The 27561-nt window shown below is 44.2% G+C and overlaps 1 protein-coding gene across 7 annotated transcripts in view; it reads right to left on the bottom strand.

Annotated features, from left to right (window-relative positions):
• Positions 1–27561, bottom strand: part of Prkag2 (protein kinase AMP-activated non-catalytic subunit gamma 2) — a 261535-nt gene that overhangs the window by 50652 nt on the left and 183322 nt on the right. For 6 of the 7 annotated variants that reach the window (XM_047560025.1, XM_047560023.1, XM_047560022.1 and 3 more), the window contains one exon: positions 5579–5648. In XM_047560025.1, the coding sequence (XP_047415981.1) occupies positions 5579–5648 (70 nt within the window). Of the gene's footprint in view, positions 1–5159; positions 5296–5578; positions 5649–27561 lie in introns of those variants that run through there. The other variant, XM_047560028.1, reaches the window with a different exon arrangement.

The following is a 27561-nucleotide window of genomic DNA, read 5'->3' as shown; positions in this document are numbered from 1 at the left end:
GAAGAAAGGGATATGGAAATTCCCCCAGTTTGTCTAGTAAACTCCAAATGCTCTGGAGAATCACCATCTTTCCCTCTTTACAGTTCACAGGTAAAACTGAGAGTTGTAGCAATCAACTTTCAAGCCTGGGATTCTGGTTGTGGGCTGGTGTGGTCAGACCTGGGTGGGAATAGGGTCAAGAGGCATTTTCCAACTGCTACCAGGAAGCAGGGAAAGTCCTTGAGAGGGAGGGTCATGCAGTGCTAGAGGGCCGCCTGGAGGTGCTGCTCTGGTTCCTGATGACCTCCCAGTTGGTTCCAGGCATCTGTGAAGCCTGGTGACAATTCCACACTTTCCTCTGCATCTTCCTTTTTATTTGAACCAGTCGGGGCTCTTTTTAGGAAATAAAAACTTCCTCCTGTTGGTCCATCTCAGTCCACCGTGTGCTTCTATGAGAATCGCTGACACTGGTGGCTGGAGAATCCAAACAGCATGGCTCCAGGCCTGGCAAGGCTCCCTGACTGGGTCACAACATGGCAGAAGAACCACAAAGCAGGTGTGAGTAGGGTCTCATGGCAAGAAAGGAGCAAGAGTGAGGAGCGGCCAGACACCCTGCTTTTTAGCCACTTGCTCTGGAAAGAACTGACCCAGTCCTGAGAGACCTGCGTGATTCCTTCCCAGGGTGGAGCCCATTGCCTAATCACCCTTCACAAGGCCCACCTCCTGAAGATCCACCACGTCCCAAAACTGCCACACAGGGACCAAGCTTCCAGCCCACACACCTTTGGGAGACAAACCACATCCAAACCACAGCACAGTCTACAAGATGACTCTCACTAGGGCCAACACACCACTCAATGTCAGGCCAGGTCCCAACTCCAGAGATGCTAAAATATGTACCTAAAATTCTATGAAATAAGTCAACATGTTAAATATGGGTCAGCTAGACAGGAAAAAAATTTATAGATTTTTTCATAAAATTGTGATTACTCAAAGTCAAGAATCAACATATGTCTTGCCAGAGATGAGCCTGCAAACTTGGTGGGGAAGGGTAGTTTGAAATATCACTGGAGCCTTCCAAGGCTACCTGTCACTTTGATATCCCTACCACCAGGGGTCAGTACCCCCCACATCAGAGCCAGTGAACTGCTGGCTGACTCAGTTGCGCCTGACCTAGGAGCTGTGACAGGGATCACCCCCAGAAAAGCAGCTCTCCCTGGAGGAGGTTGAGCAGTTTCTCAACCTTTTCTTCACTACCCTCCCTAAGCACTTCACATATTTCCCTGTCACCTGTCCTAGTCCATGAAATTTTAATTCCACATGCAAACTGTATCTGTTCATGTATTGTGGCCCTTAGGAGGGCCGGAGACCCCGTATGTGTCTAAGGGGTCTTGTTCCCACCGAGAACTGCCTCCTCACTTACTCCAGGCCACTGTCCCCCCAGGTGGGGATGAATGAGTAAGGAATGAACATCATTCTTTGTTGCTGTTTGTTCCTTTATACAGATGGCTGCTGGTTGCTCTGGGGGCCTATTTTCAAGCCAGAAGAAAGAGGTTACCAAGGGCCAGCCCCCTGTTTTGCAGAGAAAACCCATGATAACAATAATAATAAGAAAAATTCTCAAGAGACTTTATGGGTTGTTCAAGGAAACAGGGCCACTTCACTATACAACTGGGCCTCAACCCTGAGATTCTTGACTGGAAAATATTGCTCTGCCTCCTGCACAAAGTGGCCCTGATTCTTCCTATTTTTGAACATTGTGGACAAGTTAACCAGCCTTTCTATATAGTAAGTGAGTGTGGAAATGAGGTCTGGAAGGAAGAGGCTACTCTGGACAATGCTTTGCAGGAGAGGAACGGTGAGGATGGAGTGAGCAGACTGGGGAAGACTCAGTGGCAGATGATGAGGGAGGTGGAGGCCAATGGGCAAGAGACCCTTGGCTATTGAGCTGTTAAAACCAGAGAGCCAGTTACCATAAACCTGAAAGGACCACAGCTACTCCGACAGCTGGACAATAGGAGGGAAGCCAGGAGCGGACACGAAGCCAGAGGAGGCTGCAGAATTGGAGAAGAGGCTGGAGTAGGCTTATTACCCAGGAACCAAATGGCTGGATGATGCTCCACCTCCAAGGCCCTCATGGGCTGTGGTCCAGTGCTTGCAAAGTACTTTGTGTTTGGTCCTGGCCAGCAAGTAAGTTTGACACAGTTAATATCGAGAAGCACAGACAGATGTGACTGGCATCACAATGAGAAAACTCAAAAAGCAGACTGCATAGGCAGGTAAGGTTCTGTCTTTGTCACTTTTCATAAACAGAATGATCTAATTCTCCCACCATCCCACAAAATGATGCTGAGCACCTGCTGTGTGCCAGCCCCAACAGCAGGCACTGGAAGAGTAGATGAGAGAGAGGTGTAGATGGCATCTGGGGAGTGGGGGGCAGCCTCAGAGAGAAGGTAAGATTTTGGTTGAGCCTTGAAGCCTTGGTAAGACTGACTTTGCAGAAAGGGTGCCACCAGATGGTCCAGACAGTGAGGGCCACATGAAGCAGGGCGCTGGCACACTATGCCTGAGGGTCTACTCTGGCCTGCTGCAGGAAATAAAGTTCTACTGGAACACAGCTCTGACCACTATGTTCAGCCTTGAGCTGTTTTCCGCCTTCTAGCTGCAAGGGCAAGCTAGGAGTTATGACAGAGGTGGAGACCACATCACCCACGAGGTTCAAATATTCACTCTCAGGCCCTCTGTGGAGCCACTGACACTGGACCTCAAGCCTTGGTCCTCAAGAAGAAATCTGTGATCTGGTCCCAGCGATATCATCTGGGACTTGGCAGGAACACAGAGTCTCAAGTCCCATCCAGACCTGGAGAACTAGGATCTGCTTTTTAAAAGAGAGAAAAAAAAAATCTTTGGCAATTCTTCATAGAAAAGAAACTGAGAAAGTCTGTGTACAGATGACCCATGTACAGATGGAAAGCAGAGAAGGTTTACTGAATAGAGGAGAGGCCATCAAACCCATATACTACAAATGTCCCTCCCTCTCATCACAGTGTGATGGTCAGAGTTGACAGGGGATGGGGGTGACTCATGTCAGAACCCAGGCAAAAGGTAGCCCAGACCATGTGGGACAGCCCAAAGTATGCTTCAGTCTTTTCTTTCTTCCCAGCTTCCCTAGTGCCTCCAAAAGTGCTTCTAATAACTAGAGTATGAGTTTAAGGAAATGGAAAAATACTTGGTAACAAGACTATCAGTAGTCATGTGCTTCCATGTATAACAAATGTATTGCAGTCAAAGTCATGCCTGCAGAAGTCAATGCATAAATTAAGATACTAACCAGATAACAAGGAAGTGTGCAGATAAACCAAGGATCTATTCAACAGCTACCTATTGTGCACGCTGCTAACACGTCAGTTGTCTTAAGTTGTGGATAACAGCTTAGTGGTAGATTGCCTAGTATGCGTGAGGCCCTGGGTTCTATCCCCAGCACCGTTCGACAACAAAAAAAAGAGGTAATGTCTTATTGTTAGGACTTGTGATTACTATTAGAATGTGTGATTGTGCTTGATACTCAGTTTTTTGAAATAGGGATGAATAAGAAATGTCATGAAGTTTCAAAGAAACAAAGCAGTGTTCTGGACTACCGCGCCAACACCATTCTCTCCTCCAGCTCTGCCGACAGCTTCCAAGTAATTGTTTAACATTCTGCCTCCTTAAAAATCTAGAAAAGTTTGACAGGGTTATTTGTGGGATTTGGTATGCTTTAAAGTTATGACGACAATTCAGATAAAAATAGATGGGTGAAAAGGGGACATTCCCTTTCTTAGATGCTTAGATTTAATACTTCATATTAATCACACTAGCAGGAACAATGGAAAGAAAAGAAGACTGTACATCTGCTTTGAGAAAGGTAACATAATTCAATGAATAAATCTCAGGGAACCCTCCCCTGCCACCAAATCTGTCTTGAGAGGATTCATTTATAAAAGCTTTAAAAAGTCCATGATGGGCTGGGATTGTGGCTCAGTGGTAGAGTGCTTGCCTCAGCCTGCATAAAAATAAAATAAAGGTATTGTGTCCACCTACAACTAAATATATATATATACATATATATATATATATTTTTTTTATAGTGAATTTTTTAAAAGTCCATGAATTTGGTACCATGGTAAATGGCACTTAAACAATAATAGTAACTAACATTTACAAAGTACTTACTATGAGTTTACACTCTACTAGATACCATGATACAGATGGTCTCATTTAATCCTCAAAACACCCTGATATGAGCCCCATTTTATAAAGGAGGAAACTAAGGCATAGAGAGGTTAAGTAACTTGTCCAAGGTCACACAGTCAAGTAGAGGGTGAGGTGAGATTCTAACCCTGGCCTGGGTTCTTAAACATATTAAGATTCCTCTCTAACAGAGACTGCTCTCCAGGCTCCTCCTGCCTCCACGTTAATCTGGAAAAATTTTAAATGCAGTAGACTCTTATTGTTACTAATACCAGAGACAAAATCTCTACGATTTAGACACTCGAAGTCTTAATGGAAGAACACACCATATCACCCTGTGGACTGTGGCCAAAATGTGCCCTGCGATACAATAACGGGGAGGAAAAGTGAGATGCAATCAGACTGACACTAGCTTATCTTTCAGTGGGATGAAATACAAATTAAGTCCAGTAAAATTCCGAAAGGTATTATTTGTTAATAATACATACGAAGGAGGACTTTCAATGAAAATTTACAATGGACGTATTATCTTCTAGCCAACATGTTTGTGAGATGCTGCAGTGAACCCACAACAGAGCAACCGGCCTCATGCTGCCGGGTTAGTACTCCCGAGTTGGCCGTGCATGCTTATTTAAGTAATTGCCCGACTAAATGAACAGGGGTATTAAAGTAAAGTTGGCACAAGGGACGGCATCCACATGGCACAGTCTTTGTTTCTGGAGCTTTATCCTATCAATACTCCTGGAAAAAAGAGAAGTCACTAAATAAATAATGGAAACACACGAGGTAGCGTGAAGGCCTTTTCAATTCTTCGAATTGTCAAGCATCTTATATAAAGTTCCTTTTCAACTTTGAGCTCGGCGGACCCCGTTTTAAATATTAATTTTTGCCAAGGAACAAGTTCATCTTTTCCAACGTTAAGAGCCTCAAATAAGATCCAGGTTATTTACCTGTAAGAAGATCCAGGAGGAAAATAGGGCAGAAGGAGAACGCCGGGCGAGAGGCAGGCGGCAGATGACAGGGGCGGAGGGGCGCCCGGGCCGCGCCGCGGCCGCCGGCCCCTGCAACTTTCCCCACCGCCCGGCAGACGGACACGCCCTGCGGGACGCGGCGCCGGCCGCACGCGCCACGCCGGAGCCCCGCGCCGGGGGCGTGCGACGCCGCGCTGCATGACACCTTGCTCGCGCTCGGCGGGGCGGAGGACAAAAGGCCGCCCCGGGCGCCGCGGCCGCTCCCGCGGAGCCCGGCTGCGACCCCCGCGGCGCGGGCCGCCCGGCCGCCCACCACCCGCCGCGCGGGGCCGCGGCGGGCGCGGGGCGCCGCGGGGCCGAGGCGGGGGCGCGGGGCGGCGGCGGCGGCGCGCACTCACCTTCTTCCTCGAACTCCAGCTTCTCCAGCATGCCGGCTTCCGCGGGTCCCGGGGCCGCCGCCAGCGCCGCCTGAGGGGGAGGAGGAGGAGGACAGCGATCAGCATGGGCCGCGGCGCTCGTCCCCGGCCGGCGGGCTCGCGGCCGGCCGAGCGCTCGGGCCTCGCTCCGCCGCGCCGGGGGCGGGGCCTGCGGGCCGGGGCGGGGCGGGCGCGGGCCCCCGCCCGAGGCGCAGGTGGGCCGCCCCGCGCGCGGCGCCCGCTCCCCCCCGCCGTTGGTACGGCCCGCGGGAGGAAGCGTGGGAAGGGGAGCCGCGCCGCGCCGAGCGGACGCGCCCTGCGCCTTGCGCCCTGCGCGGGAGGCGGCGCCGCATCCCCCGCCGCGCGCCGCCCCGCGCCGTCCCGCGCGCACCCCGCCCCCGCGCCGCGGCCGGCGCGGCGGGCAGGTGAAACCTGCGCAGGTGTGGGCCCGGCCGGCCGCGGGGCGGGGCGACGGCGGGCACCGCGGCCCGGGCTGCAGGACCGCGGGAGCGGATGGGGCCGCACGCCACCGTGCCGTTCCTAGCTTTCCTTTCGTCTTTGAAATTTTAGATGTGACTGCCCATCCCCGGCCCCCTTAAAAGGAAACTATTCCTGGTTACACGTATTGTAGATGCACTTCGCTGCTATCGGGTGTTTTCCAGCCCAGGAACTCTAAATTTGCTCCCTCTCTTCACGCCCATTCTCTTCTGTTCTGGGGAGCTGCTGCCAGAAGTTCACACAATCTAAATCTGGCCCTGGCCACTTCTGGATCTGGGTATCTGAGCCTCTCCTATCGCCAGCTCAGGTTGGCAGGTGGCGGAGCTGGCAGCTGCCTGCCGCCCGGAGGAGCAGCACAGGCCCGGGAGGGGCCTGAGCTCCTGCCTAACAGCCAATGGCTGCTCTGCCCTCAGGGGCCTTGGCCCGCTGCAGAGTGCAAGGGTCCTGCTAAGGATATCAGCCCGTTTGCGCGTGATTAGGGCGGCAAAGGACCCAGCCTCTTGAAAGGAGCTTGTCCTGTCATTCTTGCACGCCTAGCCCGAAGCAGGAAGTACTGACACCTCTTAACCCTTTTTCTTTTTGTCAGCTCATTTGGGCCAATCAATAAGCCTTAAACTTCCCCTTTAAATTTTTTTTTTTTTTAAGGAAATGGGGAGAGGAAGACAAAACTGATTTTGTAAGATGTTGTATGGCAAAAATGTACAGCTCATGCCAAAAGACTGAATGCTTTCCGGAGCAAGGCAAAGATGTCTGCTTGCACTAATCTTATTCAATCTAGTGCTTAAAGCTCTAGCCACTGCAATAACACAAGAAAAGGAAATAAATGGCATACAGATTGGAACGAAACAAAGAAAACCATGCAAGTAACATTGTCAACTATGTAGAAATTCCCAAGGAATCTGCAAAAAAAAATCCCTAGTGAGTTCAGCAAGGTAATAGGATACTACCAGATCAAAGGCATGAAGATAATTTACATTTCTGTATACTAACAATGAACTTGTGGAGGCTGATATAAAAATACTGCTTGCAATCTCTGAAAATTAATACCTAGGTGTAAATTTAAGGAACTACCATGTATAGGATCTGCATACTGAAAAGTTCAAAATGGGCATGAAATGCAAGAAAGACTAATCAATGGAGAGTCATCCCAATACCATGAATCGGAGTGTTGGAAGACCCACCAAAAATATGCCAGTTATCTTTTGGTTTAATGCAACTCCTTTTGAAATCCCAAGGTTTTTTGGTAGATATAGACAAGTTTATTCTAAAATTTATGCAGAAAGGCACAAGTTCTAGAATTCCTAAAACAACCTTGAAAAATTAGGACAAAGTGGGGGGAGTCACTCTATCCAATATGAAATCTTATCGTGCAACTACAATAATCAAGACTGTGATGTTGGCAGAGGAATAGATAGAATGATCAACAGAGACCCAGAAGATGGACCTTTGTAAATATTCCAAGCCAACTTTTAGTGAAGGTGCGAGTGCAATGGTGCGGGGCAGCTAGACATCAAAAGGCCAAAGAGTAAACCTCAGCTTAGGCCTCATATCTTTACAAAATTAGCTCAAACTGGATGGTGGGCTTCATATGTAAAACTGGGAAACTTTTAGGAAGAAGAAATAGAAAATTGTTGGAACCTATGACTGGACAAAGAGTTAGACTTGACACCAAAAATAATTTCCATAAAAGGAAAAAAACTGATAAATTTGATCTCACTAAAATTAAGAACTTCAGCTCTCAATTTTTTTTTTGTAAAACAATCCAGTTAGGACATAGGCAAAAGACATAAAGAGACAATTCACCAAAAAATATATACAGATGGCAAATAAGCACATGAAAAGATGTTCAGCACCATTAGCTGTTAGGGAAACCCAGATTAAAACCACAATGAGCTATCACTACACACCTATTACAATGGCTAAAACAAAAATGGTAATGATACTGAATGCTAGTGAGGATACAGAAAAACAATCACTTCTACTTTGCTGGTGGGATAAAACACAAAACTGGTGCTCTGGAAAACAATTTGGCAGTTTCTTATAAAACCAAATGTGCAACTACCAAGTAACACTTCAGTTGCACTCTTGGGCATTTGTCCCAGGAAATGAAAACTTATGTTTACACAAAAAGCTATACATGACTGTTCATAGCAGCATCATTTGTGATAGCCCCCGCTGGACATAACAGATGCCATTCAATGGGAAGTGGTTAAAAATGGCCTTGCATCTATGCATGGAATATTACTCAGCAATAATACAAAGAATGAACTATTGATACAGAAACTTGGATTGCACTCCAGGGAATTATGCTGAGTCAAAAAAGCCAATCCTTAAAGGGCACACACTATATTTATATTACACTCTGGTTTTTTGTTTGTTTGGTTGGTTTTTCATTTGTTGTTTGTTTTTGCAGTACTGGGAATTGAACCCAGGGCCTTGCACAAGCCAGACAAGTGCTACTGAGTTAAGTCCCAAGTACTACCTTATGCTCTGAAATGTACATTATGGAAATGGAGCCCTGATCTTAGATGCCAGGGGTCAGAGGTGTGGTGTGGACAGAGATTGCCTGTGGCTACAAAAGGGGACCCTTGTGGTGATGAGCTTGTTCTGCAGCCTGATGGTATCAATGTGGATATCCTCCTTGTTGGATGTCCTCCTTGTCCTATCATACTATATTTTCCCCCATGAGCCAAGTCAAGCCAAGTCAATTTAACCACATAGAAAAAATGAAAATTTGGATTAAAAAAAAAAAACCCTATTTATTGGAAAAACCACTCACACTGGAAGTATGCAATTCAATGCTTTTCAGTATATTTTGAGTTGAATAGCTAAGTTTACAGTATTTCCATCATCCCAAAGAGAAAACTTGTACCCAATACCAGCCACTTCCCATTTCCTGCTCCACCCCTGAACCCCTTTGTAGGCAATTGCTAATCTACTTTCTGTCTCTGTTAATTTCCCTATTATGGACACTTCATACATGTGAAATCATATAATATGTTGTTTGTTGTGACTGACTTTTTATAAAAAACGTTTTCAAGGTTCATCTACATTGTAACATGTACCAGCTCTTCCTCTGGTTGCTGAATGACCTTCCATCATGTGGATAGGCCACATGTTGTTTATCCATTCATCTGATCTGGTGGTTTCCGCTTTTTGACTACTAGGAATAATACTACTATGAATGTCCCTGTATAAGTGTTTGTGTGGACATGTTTTCATTACTCTTGGGTACAAACCCAAGAGTGGAATTGTTGGGTCATATTTTATTGGTAACTCTGTGTTTCACATTTTAGGCAACTTCCAAACTGTTTTCTGCAGTGGCTCTACCATTTTACGTTTTTAGCAGCAACATATGAGGATTCCAGTTTTTCCTGTACTGTATTATTTTACAAGATGTTACCATTGTGGGGGACTCAATACAGGGCACACAGGATCCCTCTGCATTATATTTCACAACTGTGCACAAATATACAATTTTCTCAATTATGCTTTTTATCTCAGAATAAAAAGATTTTTAAAAGTTTATGTGGTCAATCATCCTAATTTAAAGATTTACATTTTTGTTCCTTGCAGTAAGTTTAGTATAACTTCTTGAAAGTCCCTAACTGGTGTGTAACAATTAGGAGTGCTCTGAACTTCACCTGTCATCCTGACAAACTGTTTTTTGAGAGGCAGAAATGGGCAGTAAAGAGGAGGGTGTGCTCCTTCAAAAGTGGTCCTCAACTAAGAAGACCTACGCTAGCAGTTGGAGTACAGAAATGGAGACAAGTGGATGTTTTATGCTGCTTCACTTGATGGGTGCACAGAGCTGCCATGGGAGATGCTGGTGAAGCTGTTATTTCCATGGTCTTCACTTAGCAAGACATCTTACATTTTCTTCCTTGGACAGAAAGTCACAGAACCCTAGGGAAAGATGGATGGAACAGCTTTCTATGACACACTCCACTGATTTCAGGAACTTGAGGGCGTTCAAGGCTTTTTAGGCATGTACATAAACGTTCACAGGGTCCAGAGAGCAGGAGTTGCTGGCACAAGCGATTTAAAGTTGGTGGTCGTCGGTTGCCCTTTTATGGTGATGTTTTCTTAAAGTCTCAATGGACTTGTGCCAGACTTAATTTTAGCTATTCCTGGCAGGCAGGGAAAGCCAGGGGAAGGGCTGGGCAAGGCCTGCAGGCAGAATGGGGATTGCGTTCATGACACCAGCTCATCTCTCAATCCTTAGTGCCAGGCACAGATGATGAAGCAAAACCTGACAAGAACCCCCCACCCCACCCTGCAGTCTGGGCCAGTTTCCCCAGGCACAGTGGATGGCCCTACCACACAGAGAGGCACAGGGTCTCCCTTGCTGGGCCTATTGCTGAGTCACCTTAGGAGAACGTTCCACCTGTATGCCATTGGCCTCCGCAGCCAGTCTGGCGCTACAGGACTGCAGCGGTGGAAGCAGAATGACCTGACTTGGACTTCACAGAAAGCATGTCTGCAGAAGATAGAGCCTTTACAAGTGCAGCATTTTAGTTGATGAAAAATGCTAAATTATTAAGCGTTGTCTTACATAATTGTGCCTAGGTGCAGCAAAATACAGTGTTTGAACGACTATTGGAAGTGAAAACTTCAGCCTGAAAGCTTAATCATTAAATGACTGCCAAAAAAGCACTTCTTAATGCACCAAGGTTGGATGTGAGTTTGCTCTGCCTTAAAAAAAGAAAAAGAGAAAAATCTGAAATAGCTACTGCAAGAAATAAATAAATCAGCCTTAAAGCCTGGGTAAGTAGTTCCTGAATAATTTAGTACCCAGAACCGAAGCCCCTGCAGCTGCCTGCCTTCTCCCTTGAGCTCCCCGGTGCACTGCCAGGGCGTCCTCCCTGGAGTCAAGCATGACAGGAAACCCCAGAGCCCGGATGGGGCTTCAGGAGCATTCTGTGCTCACTCTTGCTGGCGTTCTCCAGACAGCTGTGACGCACTTCTGTGCTCCAGCGCCTGTCTTGGTGCCAGCCTGGACGATTCCCACTCCATCTGTCTAACACCACCCATGCCCTCTCATTTTGTCATCTTAGTCCACTCTTGAGTCTCCACCCACTACAATTCCTAGTTGGGCTTCTGGGACCTGGACAGCCTTCATCCCTCCAGCTCCCTCTTTCTAGTCCATCACCCTGCGCCAGAGTGACTTTGTAAAAATGTGGGCTGCTTCTCACTGACTCCCTCATTTAGACCCATTCAACATCATCTTGGGAACATTGAGGATGTCCTGGGGAACTCCTCAGCTCTGAGCAGGTCTGCTCACTTTACTTCAGCACTGATCACTTTGCTTGCTAATTGCCTCTGTGGACCTTGCACTTGGTAACTGGTCCTCACTGCTGGGAGGTTTGGGATATAACTGCCTCTCTCCCACCGCTAGGCTCCTTTAAGATTTAGCTCAGTCTTCTCCAGGAAGCCTTTCTGATTCATCTCCCTCCCCTCCCCTCTCCTCCCGCTTCCCTCCTTGACCTCTGCTTACTGCTTGTCTTGCCAGTTGCTTCTCTTAACCCACACACTTCTATATGCACCAAACACTCTGGGTTGAGATTTATTTTCTGTTTCCCCTAAATCCTACAAGCTCTTCAAAGAGGAAGAACATCTCTTCCATCCTCTTTGTATGGCCTGAGTCTGACACATAGTAGGCGTTCAAGTGCATTCGAGTGAAGAGAAGAGTTCATCATTAGTAAATGGTCAAGGCTTGGTGGGTAAACATTAACACCCTAATGGTTTTAGAGGTTATTTTATCCAATTTACCCAAGCTTCCCTTGGACCCCTTTCCTATTTAGAAATGATTACAATCACTTTCCCTTGAGTGTTGGAATTGACATTTTGAAGGAAAAAAGTGACTGTGCTGAGAAATAATAGCAGCAGCTTTGTTTTATAGACTGGACTGAAGGACTAGGGGTTTGACAGCTCTTCACGTCCTGATGGACTGTTGGCTGAGACTCTAACCCGCTCCTGCCCTCACCAGACAACTTTAGATTTTGTTAAGTGAAAGCAATTGGTTTTAAAAAGTGATGCAGGCTGGGAATGTGGCCCAGTGGTAGAGTGCTTGCCTGGTACTCGTAGGCCCTGGATTTGATTCCCAACAGCGCGCGCGCGCACACACACACACACACACAAGTGATACAGAAATTTGATAAAACTCAAAACCTGACATGCTCTGCACCATAATTATTAATTATTCTGATTGATTTTAATCAATATATTTGGGGAAAAGTTTTCATTCATTTCAGTACTTTCCCAAATAACAATGTCAGATGCAATACAATAGTTCTTCTCTAACATTTACTTATGATTTCCTTTAAAGAGCATTTATCTTAGAGTATCTTTTCAAAGACAGGGACAACCAATTTCTACAGTTCCAGTCAGTTGAAAACCTGCTTTGAAGGGAGTGTTATTAAATAAGAACTGAAGAAAGCTGATTAACCTGAAAAGTTCTTTTTACCTAGATTATTTCTGTTAAATTATCTGCTAACTTCCAGAAAGGTAGATACTTAAGATTAAGCTTTTGAAAACAGCCATTCAGGAAATATTTATTGAATATCTGCTATGTGCCAGGAACCGCCAAGAGTAGTTGGTTAATAAAATATCTGTAGAGAGAACATGCTCTGGCATGACTAGAAACTGGCATAGAAGACATGAAGCAGGAGCCCACGCTCCTCTCGGTCAGCATGATCAGCTTGCCACTCTTCAAATCCTGGTCCTCAGAAGCTCTCTACTCAGGGTCTGAAATACGTATGTCCCTCATCTTTCACCAGCAAATCCCAATTTGATTTTGTGTTTTGTTAATCAAAAAAAACTTGTTTTTTAAACTTTGCGTTGAACATGACTTTCTGGGAGCTAAATACTTACATTCTTCTGGGTTGACAACTCTTACTGTGGTCTCATACTACTTGGCAAATAAAAAAGTTAAGTATGGCTTATCAAGTTCAATTAACCTTTTGACTCTTAATGCATCCAAGTCAAAAGCTTTGAAATGTATTTATATTATAAAGCAATGCACAGAGCAATATAACTTCACAAGAATGTCTCTCTCTACTCTTCTCTCCTCTTACAGCTGGCTCATTTGCTAACCCTTCCCAGGACAGACCATTGATAATAGTTTGTTTTTAATTACTTCATTTAGGGAAGGCTCTGGTCATAAACTGGTGAAAAGTTACAAAAAGTTGAATATTTCAACTTCTGTTCTGTTTCACATACAGTGACTGTTCAAGCTGAAAGGAGAGGGACCTGCCGATGCCTCCGCTGCACCCTGTGTGTTCCAGGCCCTCTCTGATCTTTACTTATGATTGCCAGTGTTACCTAGTCACTTAGGGTGGGGCAGGGTTAAATGGGACACAGAGCCAGCTAAATGCAGGCATAGCTCCTGCATTCCTCAAAATACACATCTTCTTTTTAAAAATGTTTTAGGACTGGGGATATAGCTCAGTTGGTAGAGTGCTTGCCTGTCAAGCACAAGGCCCTTGGGTTCAACCCCAGCACCACAGGGGAAAAAAAAAAAAAAAAAAAAATAAATAAATATATATATAAATATTTTAGTTGTAGATGGACACAATACCTTTATTTTATTTATTTATTTTCATGTGGTTCTGAGAATTGAACTCAGTGCCTCACATGTGCTAGGCAAGCCCTTTACCACTGAGCTACAACCCAAGCCCCCAAAATGCACATTTTTAAAGAAGAACTTTTAGTGTCTCTTTTTCACTGTGGTATAATTTACCTGTGGTCAACTGCATTCATTTCAAGGCTGTGTTAACATGAGATCACCACTTCAAGCGCCCCAAAGTTTCCCCAAGCCTGTTTCTGTTTCATCCTTTCTTCTACCCAAGGTCCCAGGCGATCACTGATCTACGGTCAATATGTCACTATAAATATTTTCTAGAACTTCATGTACATGGCATCATACAGTACATAATATTTTTCACCTGGATCATTTCCCTAGCATAACGATTTTGAGGTTCGTTCATGTCATTGAGTGTATCACTGGTTCACTCATATTTATTGCTAAGCAGCATTCCACTGTACGGATGTGCCATGTCTTTGTCCATTTACCTCTGGATGGACATTTGTAATGCTTCCGACACTTGACCATTGTGAATAAAGCTGTGAACATTCACAGTCATGTTTTGCATGAACACACTTGCATTTCCCTTGGGTAATTACCAAGGAGTAGAGTGACCTGGTCATTTGGTTGATGTATGTTCACCACAAGAAGTGGCCAGTTTTGCAGACTGGCTGTACCAGTTCATGTTTCCACCTGCAACATAGGAGAATTTCAATTGCTTCATATCCTCATCTACTCTTGGTATGGTCTTTAAAACATTTTTTTTTTGTCATTTTAGTCATTATGGTGGATGTGCAGTGGATGTGCTTTCTCATTGTGGTTTTAATTTGCATTTCTTTAAAGATTAATGATATAAATTTTTATGATTATTTTAATTATACACATTTATAGGGCACAAGGTGATAATTTGATATACGCATACAATGTATAATGATAAAATCAGGGTACTTAACATGTCCATCTCCTTAAACATTAAAAATTTTCATTAATATGTGATGACAATTGTGTTTATATTTTGGGGAATGAATGGATAGAGAAAATGTGGTATATATAACAATACAATATTATTCAGCTGTAAAAAAGAATGAGATTCTATCATTTGCAGCAAAATGAATGGAATTGGGGACATTGTGTTAAGAAAATAAATCAGACACAGAAAGACCAATTTCACATGTTCTCTTCTCATAGGTAGAGTTTAAAAAAGTCAACCGGAATGTATAAATAGTGATTTCCAGAGGCTGGGAGGGGTGGTGGGGAAAGGGGATAGCAGGAGGTTGGGGAACAGGTACCAAAACACATTAGATAGAAGCATAGCACAGAGGGGTGACTATATTCATAAAGTATTACTTTTCTTAAGAGCAGAAGGTAAGTGCTTGAAGGCTCCAAACACAAAGTAATGATAAGGAGATGGAGATGTTAATTACCCTGATTTGACCAGTACATTTTATATATATGTACTGAAATATCATGGTACCATAATGATACCTTCTTAAGAGCCTATTGGTCATTCATAGATCTTCTTCTGTCCATTTTTTGATTGGAGTTTTCTGTTCTTATTGAGGTGTTAAATGTGGCAAGGCAGACTCTGCGATGGCCCCCAATGATCCCACTTTCTGGCATTCAGGTACTTGTAGAATTTCCCCTGCTTGGGCATGAGCTGGATTTAGCAACTTGCCTCTAACAGGGTAACCCAGCAAAGGTGATGGAATATCATTTCCACAATGATGCTTCTACCCATGTAAGATTGTGGTGTCTGTCATACCAGGAGACTCTCCTGCTGGCTCTGATGAGGCAAGCTGCCATGTTGGAGAGACCCATGTGACAGGAACTGAGGCCCTCAGGCCAATAGCCTGCAAGAACCTAAATCCCAGGAGCCTGGGAATGGATCCTTCCCCAGTGCTGCCTTCAGAAGAAACCTGGTCCTTCCTGACATCTTGGGTGCCAGCTTCTTGAGAGATCCTGAGGCAGAAGACTCAGCTGAGTTGTGTCTGGAATGTGGCCTGCAGAAACTGTGATTCAAATATACCCTTTAGGCCAATAAACTTGAGTTAAAAAAAAAATACATTTAGAGCTGGGCATAGTAGTCTATAATTCCAGTGATTTGGGAGGCTGAAGCAGGACAATCTCAAGTTCAAGGCCAGTCTCAGTAACTTACAAAGACCCTGTCTTAAAATAAAAAGGACTAGGGGGATGTAGCTCAGTAGTAGATCACCCCTGCATCAATCCCCAGTACTGAAACAGAACAAATCAAAACAACATGTATTTAGAGCTGGTGTGGTGGCATGTGCCTACAGTCCCAGCTACTAGGGAGGCTGAGAAGGAAAGATTTCTTGAGCTTAGGAATTTGGGGCCAGCCTGGGCAACATAGCAAGATACCATCTTAACCACAACAAAAGAAGCACAACAAAAAACAAAACAAAAATACATTTAGGATGCAAATCCTTTGTCAGATGCATGTATTGTGGATGTTTTCTCCCATTCTGTGGCTTGCCATTTTATAGGTCTTTTTTTATTTTTCCTTAGTGCTGGGGATTGAACCCCATGCCTCATGCATACTGGGCAAGTGCTCTACCACTAAGTCACATCCACAGTTCCCTGTGTCTTTCAAAGAGCAAACGTTTTAAATTTTGGTGAGATCTAAGTTGTCTCAGGTCTTTTTATGGCTTATGCTTTTGTGTCTTATCTAAGAGGTCTTTGCTTTTCCTCTCCCTCACCTCCCTCCCCAAAGGTTGTAAGGATTCTCTTCAATATTTTCTTCTGGAAGTTTTATACTTTGACTTTTACATTTAGATATATTATGCATTTTGATTTAATTTTTTAATATGACTTGTAGTAGGGTTAAGTTCAATTTTGTTCCACAGTGAAACCCTTTAGTTCCACACTAGTGGAAAGACTTTACTTTCCCATCAAGTTGACTTGGCACCTTTTTCTAAAATCGACCGACGACACGTGGGGATTTGTTCCCAGACTCTATGTTATCTGCTCGTCTCTATGCATTCACCGTGGCTACTTTGTCTTGATACTGTAGCTCCATGAGAAGTTTTGAAATCATGCAAGGAATATTTTCCTCAACTTTGTTCTTCCTTTAAAAAAATTGCTTTGAGTCCTCTGAGTGTTTTAGAATTAAGGGGGAAAAACTACTAGAATTTTGGCTGGGATTGCATTTGATCTATAGATCAATTTGGGAAGAATTGACATCTTAACAAGATTAAGTCTTCTAATCCATGACTATGGTATATCTCTCAATTGAGGTTTTTTTTGATCTTTTTCAGCCGTCTTTTGAAGTTTTCAGAGGTCTTACATATCTTTTGTTAAATTTATTCCCAAGTATGTTCTGTTTTTGATACTCTTCCAAATGAAATTATATTTAAAATATCATTTGTCAGTTGCTGCAGCAACTGATTTTATATATTAATCTTGTATCCTGTGACCTTGATGAATTAATTTGCAAGGCCTAGTGGTTCTTGTAGATTACTTAGGATTTTCTACATAAGTGATAACATCATCCCAGGCCTCTAACCTTTAAATCTTTATTTTGCATATTCAGATATGCATATAAGATGTTTATGTTTTATATGTCATACATATATAATATAATATAATATTATATATATGTGATATAATATTATATATATGTGATATAAATGAAAAATTGTTAGTTTAGACTCAATTGCATATCCTTCTTAGCAATGCCCTCTCTGAGTGCACACCACACTAGGTTGCAGTAGACACTGTTGGCAAGTCCACCCCTCCATGTGAACACACTGTACTGGCCTGCAGTGCCCCTCTGTGTGTGGGTTATGGTGGGATTCTTTTGGTTGCCCATTAGCATCCCTTCCCCCTTCCTTTATCCTCCCCTTCCTGCAGCAACTTGAATTTCATTGTGGTACAAACACTTTCCAAGTTGTGATGAACCTTAGAGAAGAAATCCAGGCTGGAAGGAGCCAATTCCACATGCAGATGTGCATGTCTCTTTCTGTCTGCCTCTTTTTCTTGCCACAGACAAGCCTATATCCCTGAGTGCTCCTGAGGACCAGCCTTCAGATGGAGCCATTGCTGAGGGGACCTTGGGTCCTGGTGACATTATGAAGCAGGCCTGGGTCTCATCTTGCCCGGGTGCTGTCATGCCCCTGGAACTGGAGATACCTAGCAATAGATGTCCTCATCCTTCAAGCCAGTTCAAGGTGGAGTCATCTGCTGCTCTACAGCCAAAACCATTTTAGGTGATATTTGGGTGTTATATTAAGTACTTGGCTATGGCCTTAGGAGGTTATATTCTAATTAGGTATAAAACCAAATTCTGCATACATTACACTAAGTGTTACAAACAATAGCAGCTGCAGAGGGTACATAAATGCTAAGCCTTCTTTTCCAGAGACAGATTTTGAAGAGAAGGCATTGTGGATGGCAGGCGGCTGTGGCAGAGGAAAAGTCACATCCTCTGGAGGAGAGGATGCCCACAGACGAGAAAGCAGGGGGTCTGGATCCAAGAGTGGAGTTCTCGTAGAAGACTCACAGAAGATCGGAAGACACCCCTGGGAACTGCAGGAATGGAGTGAGATTTCATACGACAGGATATAAATATCTTCAAATAGTTTTTGGCAATATAAAAAGACTCCGATTTCTACATGGACTGGAGAGGGTTGGTTGAGGAAGAGCCTGGAGTCAGGAGGAACAGAGCCGACGTCTATGAGAAATGCAGAAGCAAAGCAAGGGAGCTTGGCAGGTGCTGAAGAGAGGAGGGAGCGTGGGTCTGGGGGATTAGGAGCTATCCAGTGGACAGGAAGTAAGTAGGAGGAGACCAAGAACACCAGGGAAGGGGCAGGATGGCCTGTCAGAGTTAAGAATGAAGGAGAAACGCTGCCGTGAAATCTGCTAAATTCCAGGTCGACTTGGCTGTCCAAAGAAGCACATTTTGGCACGTCACTGGAGTTGCTGGGAGTACTGTTTGGGGAAGGAGGACCAAGTGGCATGGATGGTGTTGCAAAAGAATGACAGAGGTCCCTGGCTCAGTCACTGCTCCTCCCACGCTCCAGGCAGAAGTCACTGGATCATAACTCTACACAACTTACGCAATGACTTAAGTGGCTTTTTTTTTTTAACAGTGCTGGGATTGAACCCAGTGCCTCACACGTGCTGGGCAAGTGTTCTACCATTGAGCTGCATCCTTAGCCCTATTATAAATTTTGAGACAGGGCGTCTCTATGGTGCCTGGCTGACCTTGAACTTGAGATCTCCTGTCTCTGCCTCCTGACTAGCTTGGATTACCCGTGTGTACTATTGTGCCTGGCTTTTTTTTTTTTTTTTTTCTCTTTGAGGTGGTGTTTCCTTGTGTTGTTTTCTTTCTGTCTCCTGCCTCAGTCCAAGGTGCATGGTGTAAACTGACTTAAAACAAACAAAGAGCAAACAAACAAGTGTGTCTTAGGCAAAAACTCCATGAAATCACAGGTTTGGGCTTTCTGGATATATATTTTTTCCTGATACATAAAAAACTGGGGTCAGGGAACAAGAGCAATTGGCAGGAAGAGCCTGAACCCCCATGACTCATTGGTTTTTAAGTTGCAAGTTCTATGATGGGCGAGCGAGTAGTTTCTCACTCCCTTACCACGTTGGTTGGTGCTTTTTAAAGGTACATGAAGGTGTATCATGCTACATCTCTGGGAAGAGGGCATTCTTTCAATGAGAAGACAGTGTCCTCCTGCTGAAGTCAGAAGGATGAAGGAAGATACACTGGACAGAACAGGAAGCAGCCCCTGCTAACTGCAAGACCAGCGCATAGACCTTAATTGGAATGAGAAATTGCACTGGAAATGAAAATCAGATCTAGTTTTTTAAATCTGTAAACTGAGACCCACTCATGGACCCTGAAAGCTATTAAATGGGCCAACTACTATAAAGCAATAGTTTATTGCCTTAAAGATAAAATGTAATAGAGTCAGGTACAATGGCCTGAAATCCCAATTACTCAGGAGGCTGAGGCAGGAGGATCGCAGTTAGAGGACTGTCTTGGAACTGGGTGAGACCTTGTCTCAAACTTTTTTAAAAAAGGACCGTTGGTATAGTTCAGCAGTAGAGCAATTTCCTAACATGTGTGAGGCCTAAGAGGGGGCAGGAAATAATATCGGAGAAAAAAATTAGAAATAGCAATTTGTTGCCTTGCAAGCCTCAAGGTCCTGGGTTCAAACCCCAGCACCGCAAAAAAAAAAAAAAAAAAAAAAAGCAATTTGTGAGGCAGGTGGTGGAGGGGAAGGAGTTTCAAGAAACCACTCTTAATTCTACATATGTGTCTTTGAGTGGGCCAAGATGTTTTTCTTATTTTTTCCTTTCCTTTTTACAATCATGGACTATACAATAAAGAAATAGATTGCCTGTTGAGGCCTCGTGGTTGAAGAATTTAGTCCCACGTGTAGGACATGAGTTATAGGAAAGGTTAAATTATCTCTAGACATGCTGGTATCCTCTCTCCAGGATAGAAAATAGCCAGCGTGTGTAAGGACAAAGTTAGTCCTGAGGGAAAGAATACTCTAGACTCACTGGTTTTTAACTTGCAAGTACTATGGTGGGTGAGCGAGTAGTTTCTCACTCCCTTACCATGTCGGTTGGTGCTTTTTAAAGGTATATGCAGGTGTATCATGCTACATCTCTGGGGAAATCTGCACATGCGCATGCGTGTGTGCGTGCACACACTCACACAGAGGAGTGGAAAAGAATAATGATAATGAAGAGCAGAATTTTAAAAGAAAACGGTGGTGATTTTATTTTCCTGCTGAGAAGGGAGCGGTCAAGAGAACTGGACCTCCAGGGAGCACTTGCATGTGAGGACTGGACTGTGACCCTCACTCTAGTTGTTCCATGTGTCCCAAAGCTCTTGGGTGGCAGTATGCTTTGCTACAGTGGGAACACCGGGGGACCAAGTGAGCAGCTCTGGGGGTGTGCTCAGGGGACTCCTGCGGGTCCTGACACCTTTGCAGGGCATCTGCAAGGTGGAGGGGCCTCCTGATGACTGATGCCAGGGCAGCACTTGCCCTCCTGGCCCTTGCTTTTGCCCCACCAATGTCAGCATGATGGAGAACTGGGTGCTTTGGTGCGTGGCAAAGCAGTAGGAAGTTTTACTGAGCTTCTCCTCCCGGGCAAAAGCAGTCAATTCAGAATGCCTTTGATGACCCTGTAGAATCGACTCATTTTATTACATCTCATTTTATTACATGTCTTTTTAATGTTGTGTATGATGAAAGAAGTACACACAAAACACTGCTGTTGCATCAGAGGACTGTGTTCTGCAGAAAGACATACATGCAATTGAGCCGCTTTGTAAAGAAAACCCTGGAAAATGGTGGTTATTTGGAGTTGGGTATATGTAGACTTTGTTTTTCCCAAATTGAACAAAATGAGGTTTTTGTTCAAGAAAACAGCTGTTGCCAAGGATAACATGTGAGTTTCTAGGTCAAAATTAGAGGTTTGGAATCCTTGTCTCTGTCACAATGAGCTAGACAGTTTCCTAATGTTGAAGACCTCCCTTGCAGATCAGTGATATCATTAATAAATGTGTAATAAGAAGCATCAGTCCTTGGAAGATCTGCATAAGCCAGTAGTCCCAAATTTTCCAAATGACCAATGGTGTGATATTACAAACCCATGCTTGGGTTGAAGATCCATTCAGAGTGCAAGACAGATTGATGGACTTAAACGCAAGAGAATCTATTCAATAGATGATGAAAAATTCATTGCTGAGGTTTCAGATTCCACATTGCAATGGACCTTTAAGAAACAACTGCTTGTCCTCTAGGTTCAAGTGACTCCTTGCTAAGAGAAAAAGCCAGGCACAGAAAGACAACTACTGCATGATCCCACCTCTTTGTGGAAACTTAAAAGGCCAACTCAGAAGTAGAGAGGAGAATAGTGGTTGCCGGAGGCTGGGGTGAGTGTGTATGGGGAAAAGAGAGACTGGGGTCACAGGGGTCAAAGATGCAGTAGTCAGGAGACACAAGTTCTAGTGATCTATTGCACAGTGTGGCCCCTATTGTTAATGCATATTTCAAAGTGGCTAAAAGAGTAGATTTTAAATGTTCACCACAAAGAAATAGCATGTGAGATGAGGGATGTGTAATTAACTGGACTTATTCCACAGGGCAGACATATTTCATAATACCACAGTCTACCTCATCAACTCACACAATTATTTGTCAGTTAAACAACGACAATAACAAAACCCAGGAACAAAACTACCCCTTGTCAAGAAGACTACCCACAATCACTTGAAGAGGCTGTTAAAATATTCTTCTCTTTACAACTGCCTCTCTGAGTGAGGCTGGAGTTCGTTCATGTATTTCCACCACATCAGCACCTGGCAGCAGAGTGCAGAAGCAGGCATGAGAAGCCCGTGGGGTTTTTTAACCCAGACATCGAAAAGACTTGCAGGGTTGGGTTGTGGTTCAGTGCTGGTGTGCTTGCCTAGCATGTGTGAGGCACTGGGTTTCATTTTCAGCACCACATATAAATAATAAAATAAAGGTCCATCAACAACTGATAAAAATATTAGAAAAAAGATTTGCAATAATGCGAAATAATGCTACTCTTTTCACTACTCTTTTAAGAACTTATTTTCATAAAAATGTATTTATGATAATAAACATAAAAATGTGTTTCCAGCAAAGTCAGCCCATGCCTCTAATCCCAGCTATTTGGGAAGCTGAGGCAGGAGGATCACAAATTCAAGACCAACCTGGGTAACTTAGTGAGGTCCTGTCTCAAAAAAAAGAATAAAGGGCTGAGGGTGTAGCTCAGTGGCAGAGCACTTGTATAGCATGCTAAGACCCTGGGTTCAATCCCTAGAATAGGAGAAAAAAAAATATATATATATATATGAATATATATGTAATATAAGAGCTAATGAGTTTATTCTTGATATTCTAGATAAAGTAATATTTTGAAATTTCTCAGTTTTTAATTTCTAATAGGGTAAGCACCAGAAGATGGAACCCACATAAACTTGTGGGTCTTAATCCCGAGAATATAAGGGGGGCTGGGGCCGAGCTGCCTGAGAGTAGCAGCCCCTTGAGCTCCAAGCAACTCCCAGGCTAATAAGAGCCACAGGGCATCCTCCTCCCCCATGTCTGGACTTGACGCTCTCAGAGTTTGTTAGGTGGCATTTCTCTCCATTTTTATTGAGAAAATCGCTTCTTTAGGTGAGAAGGTCCTAACCATACAGTAGAGCCGCAATTCAAACTTAGATGACCTTTTATAAACTGAAAGGTCCTGTTCCTTCCCCTCAGTCATACCATTAGTAGTTTTTCCAATGTGAAAAAGTTACTATGAAATTTGCTAAGAAGAAACCATTTGTGCTTTTCCTAAACACTTTTCAACATGTACATCGTAAAGGGCAAATTATTTTACGTTATGCTAAAGTTGACTAATATGCCTTGAATCACCTTCACTTTTCAGGTGAGTTCTGGATAATTAACAGAACATGTGTAATTAGTTCCTCCAACCCACTCCCAGGACAACACTGTGTAACCTCAGGCTACCAGGCTCCTAAACCTGGTTCAGGAGATGCATAAACAGGCCGACAGGAATGTTTTGGAAATTTGTTTTATAGTCTTTCAGACTTAGTACCGCTCCTATTACAGCTTGAGTCCAATCAGCCAGATCCTTTAATATACTGAATGACAGAAGTCTGTCCAATTTTTAATCCTAAAGCGACTGAATCCTATGTAAGCTGGTAAGTGCCTTTCTTATGATAAAGTTTGCTTGTTTAAAATTATCATTTATAGTTATTGTAAACACCACTGTGATTTCAAAAAGCACAGAACTTATTTGTGTTTCATTAATATTGGGGTTATCTGTTTTGGGGCAAACAAACCAATTATTTTGAAATAGTCACATGCCATGGGGCCGCTAGGTGGTAAGATGTGCCGAGAGGGAGTGCCTTTCCCGCCAGCTACCGCGTTCCCTGCGTCTCTGCAGAATTGCCCAGGCTCTGCTACACAGTGAGGGTGAGGACAGCAGGCTCCTAGTGGAGCCTACCTGGCCAGCCCTCTGTGCTGCGGTCCTCTCGCGCCCAGCACCACTGCTCACCCCCGTGAGCTTCTACCTGGATCGCGCAGCTTATCTTTTAGTTCTCTGCCCATCTGTCTGGTTATTACTATTACTTCCTCTGCAGAAGGCCAGGATCACGGCTCTCTTAACTTTCCTTATTATGCAATTTATGCTTTCTGGGAGTTCAGTTTTCTATCTGATAATCACAAAATCATTCCTTGACTCTGACCAAGCCAAAGAAAACCCCTCTCAGCACCATGCGCACCTGGGTGTCTGTGGGATGCTCTTCCTGGTAACCCTGCCAGGTCTCCAGGTTCCAGTCACCCTGGACTCTCCACCACTTCGCTCCCTGTCTGCCTGCCATGTTCCTTTGCTTCTCTGCTGATGCCTGGATCTTGTCGCAGGGCCCACCGCTCCAGGAGCTTCCTGAGGAAAGGTGTGGGGAAGGCCTTTCTTTGGGATGGGGCATGTCTGAGAATGGCTTTACCTGCCAGATTACCAGTCTTGAAGTCACTTTCCCTCTGTTTCGGAAGCATGGCCCCATCGCCTTCCAGCTTCTGCTTTTCTGAGCCCTGTTGCAATTTTCATTCATGATCCTTTTTATAAAAAGTTAAAAAAACGTTCCTACCTCCTTTTGGGAAGGTTTTAAGACTTAAAAAAAAAAAATTCTTGCTATTCTATGTTCTTAATGCTGTGTCTTGGTGTGGGAATTTTTTCTTTCCTTTTCTTCTCATTGTTTGTTTTGCAATGAGCTGTGATGGGAGATGACCTTCGTCTTCTTTGATTCGCCTCCTTCTCTTCCTTTCTGAATTCCTAGTATTTAGAGGTTGAACCTACTGGATTGATCATCTCATTTTCTTTCTTTCTTTTCAGTCAATTTTTATCTTTGCCTTTTCTTTCTCCTCAAGAGACTCCTATGTGTTCAACTTCATCTTCCAATGTATGTATGTAACATGAATATACATGTGTATTTGTTTTCATACTTTTAATTTCCCAGACTCCTCATCTTGCAATAACCTTTTTTAATAGTATCCTGTTCTTGTTTCATAACTGCAGTGCCTTCAACTCTCCCTATTGCTTCCTCAGTTCCTATTTTCTATTTGCTTTTGTTTCTATCTTTCATAACAGTGGCACTCCTCAAATGCCTGGCGTTCTTTGGCTGAATATTTGACAGGGTTTCCTAAAGAGCTAAGGTGGGGGATTCATAGGCAAGGATGGAAATTGTTGACAGGTGGGTTTCACTGTAGTGTAATAAAAGCAACAAGCCAAAATTTTCAGTTGGTCTTTAAAAAGAAATTCTCCCCTCTCTTGCTTGGGTAGGTGGTCAGTCATAGGGGTAACCTGGCTGCCAACAGTTTGGGAGCCAAGCAGGGGGGATAGGAGGCTGGAGCAGGATGTTCAGTAGTCTGTATATAGGATTTTACTTAATCCTCATTTTCAGAAGCCAGCCCCTATGACAGTATTCAGAAAGCAAACTTTATCTTCCTGTGAAGTCAGGAATCTGAGGTCTCTGTGTATTAACCATCCAACAAACTCACACTCTCACTTTCTGAGTAGCTTCAGCCTTCCAGCTAGGGTCCCTGTGCCCACTGCATGGAGAGTGAGGCTTTTCAAGAGAAAGAAGAAGAGTTAAAAACAGAAGCATTGATCAGAAGCCTTGAGCTGAGCAATGGAGTCTTTCTGGAGGCAAAGGAAGCAGTCAGGGGCAGAGTCATACCCTTGTGGCTGTTAATACGTCCAAAGTCTTCTTGTGGTCAGGAGGTTATCACCAGCACAATTCTGTTGCTTTGGGTTTAGAATCTGCCTTTGTCTTATAACTTTTTTTATTTAAACAGTGCCCAGGCTGGTCTTTAACTCCTGGGCTCAAGTGTTCCTCCTGCCTGGGCCTGCTGAGTAGCTGGGACTACAGATGCACGTGCTTATAATTCTCCTCTGTTTTATAACTCTCCGAAAAAAAGTGCGACTAGAAAATTCGGCTTTGATTGGTGCTGTTTTCCAGCAGTGGGCCTAAACAGTGCTTGAAAGGTCGGGATTTTTCTTTCCTAATCCATGACAAGATTTCCTTTACAAGCTTCATTATCCCCAGCAAGTCTGGCTCTTTCCTCCTTTATTCCTCTGTAACCTTTAACAGGCCCTTATCAAAGAATGGCAGTGTCCCCTTTTGGGTTGTTAGTGCGGTTTGGTGGGCTGGGGCTTGGCCAGGGCCACGGAGAGGATAGGACCATTTCTGAGACCCACGGAGCTCTGTAGGTGTGTCACATATTTTGTCTTTGCAAGCAGAACAGTGATCTGGAGTTGAAGGAAAAGAACTTCCCTTAGGATATCTGTAGTGTTAAGGGACAAATTGCTGGGCCTTTTCATTTTTCTCCTCAACTCTGATTGTCCTCGGCTGTTAGGGCAGAAATTGCCAGAGACAGTACATGGAGAAGAAATAAGGGAGGAGGAGGAGTGCCAAGAAAGTTGTTTTGTTGTTGAATTCGGCCTTGAAAATGAAATGTTCCCAAGTTAAATGTGAGGAGAGCTGCCCAGATTACAGGTGTTGCTTGGGAAATATGTGAACATGTGATTATATTCTTATTTTTCTAGTTGTTTGTTGTTTCCTTGGGCATTCTTTAGAAAAGAACAGTATGAGTCTTTCCTAAAGGACCCCAAATCAGTCCAGTGCAGTGGTGCACGCCCGTAATCCCAGCGGCTCGGGAGGCTAAGGTAGGAGAATTTAGAGTTCAAAGCCAGCCTCAGCAACTTAGCAAGGCCCTAAGCAATTCAGTGAGACCCTGTCTCTAAATTAAATATAAAAAAGGGCTGGGGATGTTGCTCAGTGGTTAAGCACCCTTTTTTTTCCTCCTACAAAAAAAAAAAAAAAGACCCCAAATCAGAGAAAATAGAGTGCCCTTCACTGGTGGCCTCTTGGGAGGCTTTACTCCGCACGCCACGACAGGGAGGAGCTGCTCTTCCCAGTTTCCTCTTTGAAATAACCAGGTGGAAACCCGTGATGCCACCAAGGAACCAGGGTCATTATCAACTCTCATTGGCCACCTCTCTTGCCACTTCTGCCACTCCCTGCCCAGGATCACTGTGTGCCAAGTAGCCTCTGAGCACAAGTAGCTTCCTGGCCTGTTCCCCTCTCCCCGCTGTGCACCTTCCTCTCCCTGAGCTGCTCTCCACCATGCTACGACGCAGCAAGGTGTTCCCCCAGCTGCCAGCACCCAGCACCCATTGTACTGCCTGGTCTCTAGAATGTACGAAATGAACCTGTTCTTTATACATCATCGGGCTTCAAGCGTTCCGTTACAGCAGTGGAACGTGAGCCAAGACACACGATGGAAATGGCCCTTATTTGAAGAGTAGGAACTTCAAGATGATGACAACAGGCCATTCAACCAGGAATTGGGCCCTTCTAGGCACAGGTCACTGTGTGCCCACTTAGGTCACACACCCACGAAGCTGCCTGTGCCTCAGTTTCACCATCAGTAAAGAGGGGATCCTAACGGTACCTACCAGAGTCATAAGGACCCTGTGTCAATCACACCTACAGCACTGGCATAACTGGGGAAGAGCTCAGAGCGTTACTGTCACACCCCTACGTAGCCTACATCTGACGTGAGGCCACCTCTGATGTGCTCACAGAGTCTCTGAAAGTCTACCCACTTATTTCTTGGGATATGCTAATAGTGAAACGGACAAGCCTAATGGATTCACACGATGAACCACAAAATAACCAATAATGACCTGCTTTTTAATCCCTGGAATGTTTATCAACCAATCAGCTCTGATGGGTGGAAACTCAATCTAATTTTTTAAAACCTGAAATCGTAGAAGGACAATGTGGTGCTTTATTGTTGTAATG

The sequence above is a fragment of the Sciurus carolinensis genome, chromosome 8, assembly GCF_902686445.1.
Source record: "Sciurus carolinensis chromosome 8, mSciCar1.2, whole genome shotgun sequence".
In the NCBI taxonomy this organism is placed as follows: domain Eukaryota; kingdom Metazoa; phylum Chordata; class Mammalia; order Rodentia; family Sciuridae; genus Sciurus; species Sciurus carolinensis.
The sequence above is the reverse complement of the archived record's forward strand: the minus strand, read 5'-3'. Positions and strand labels throughout refer to the sequence as shown.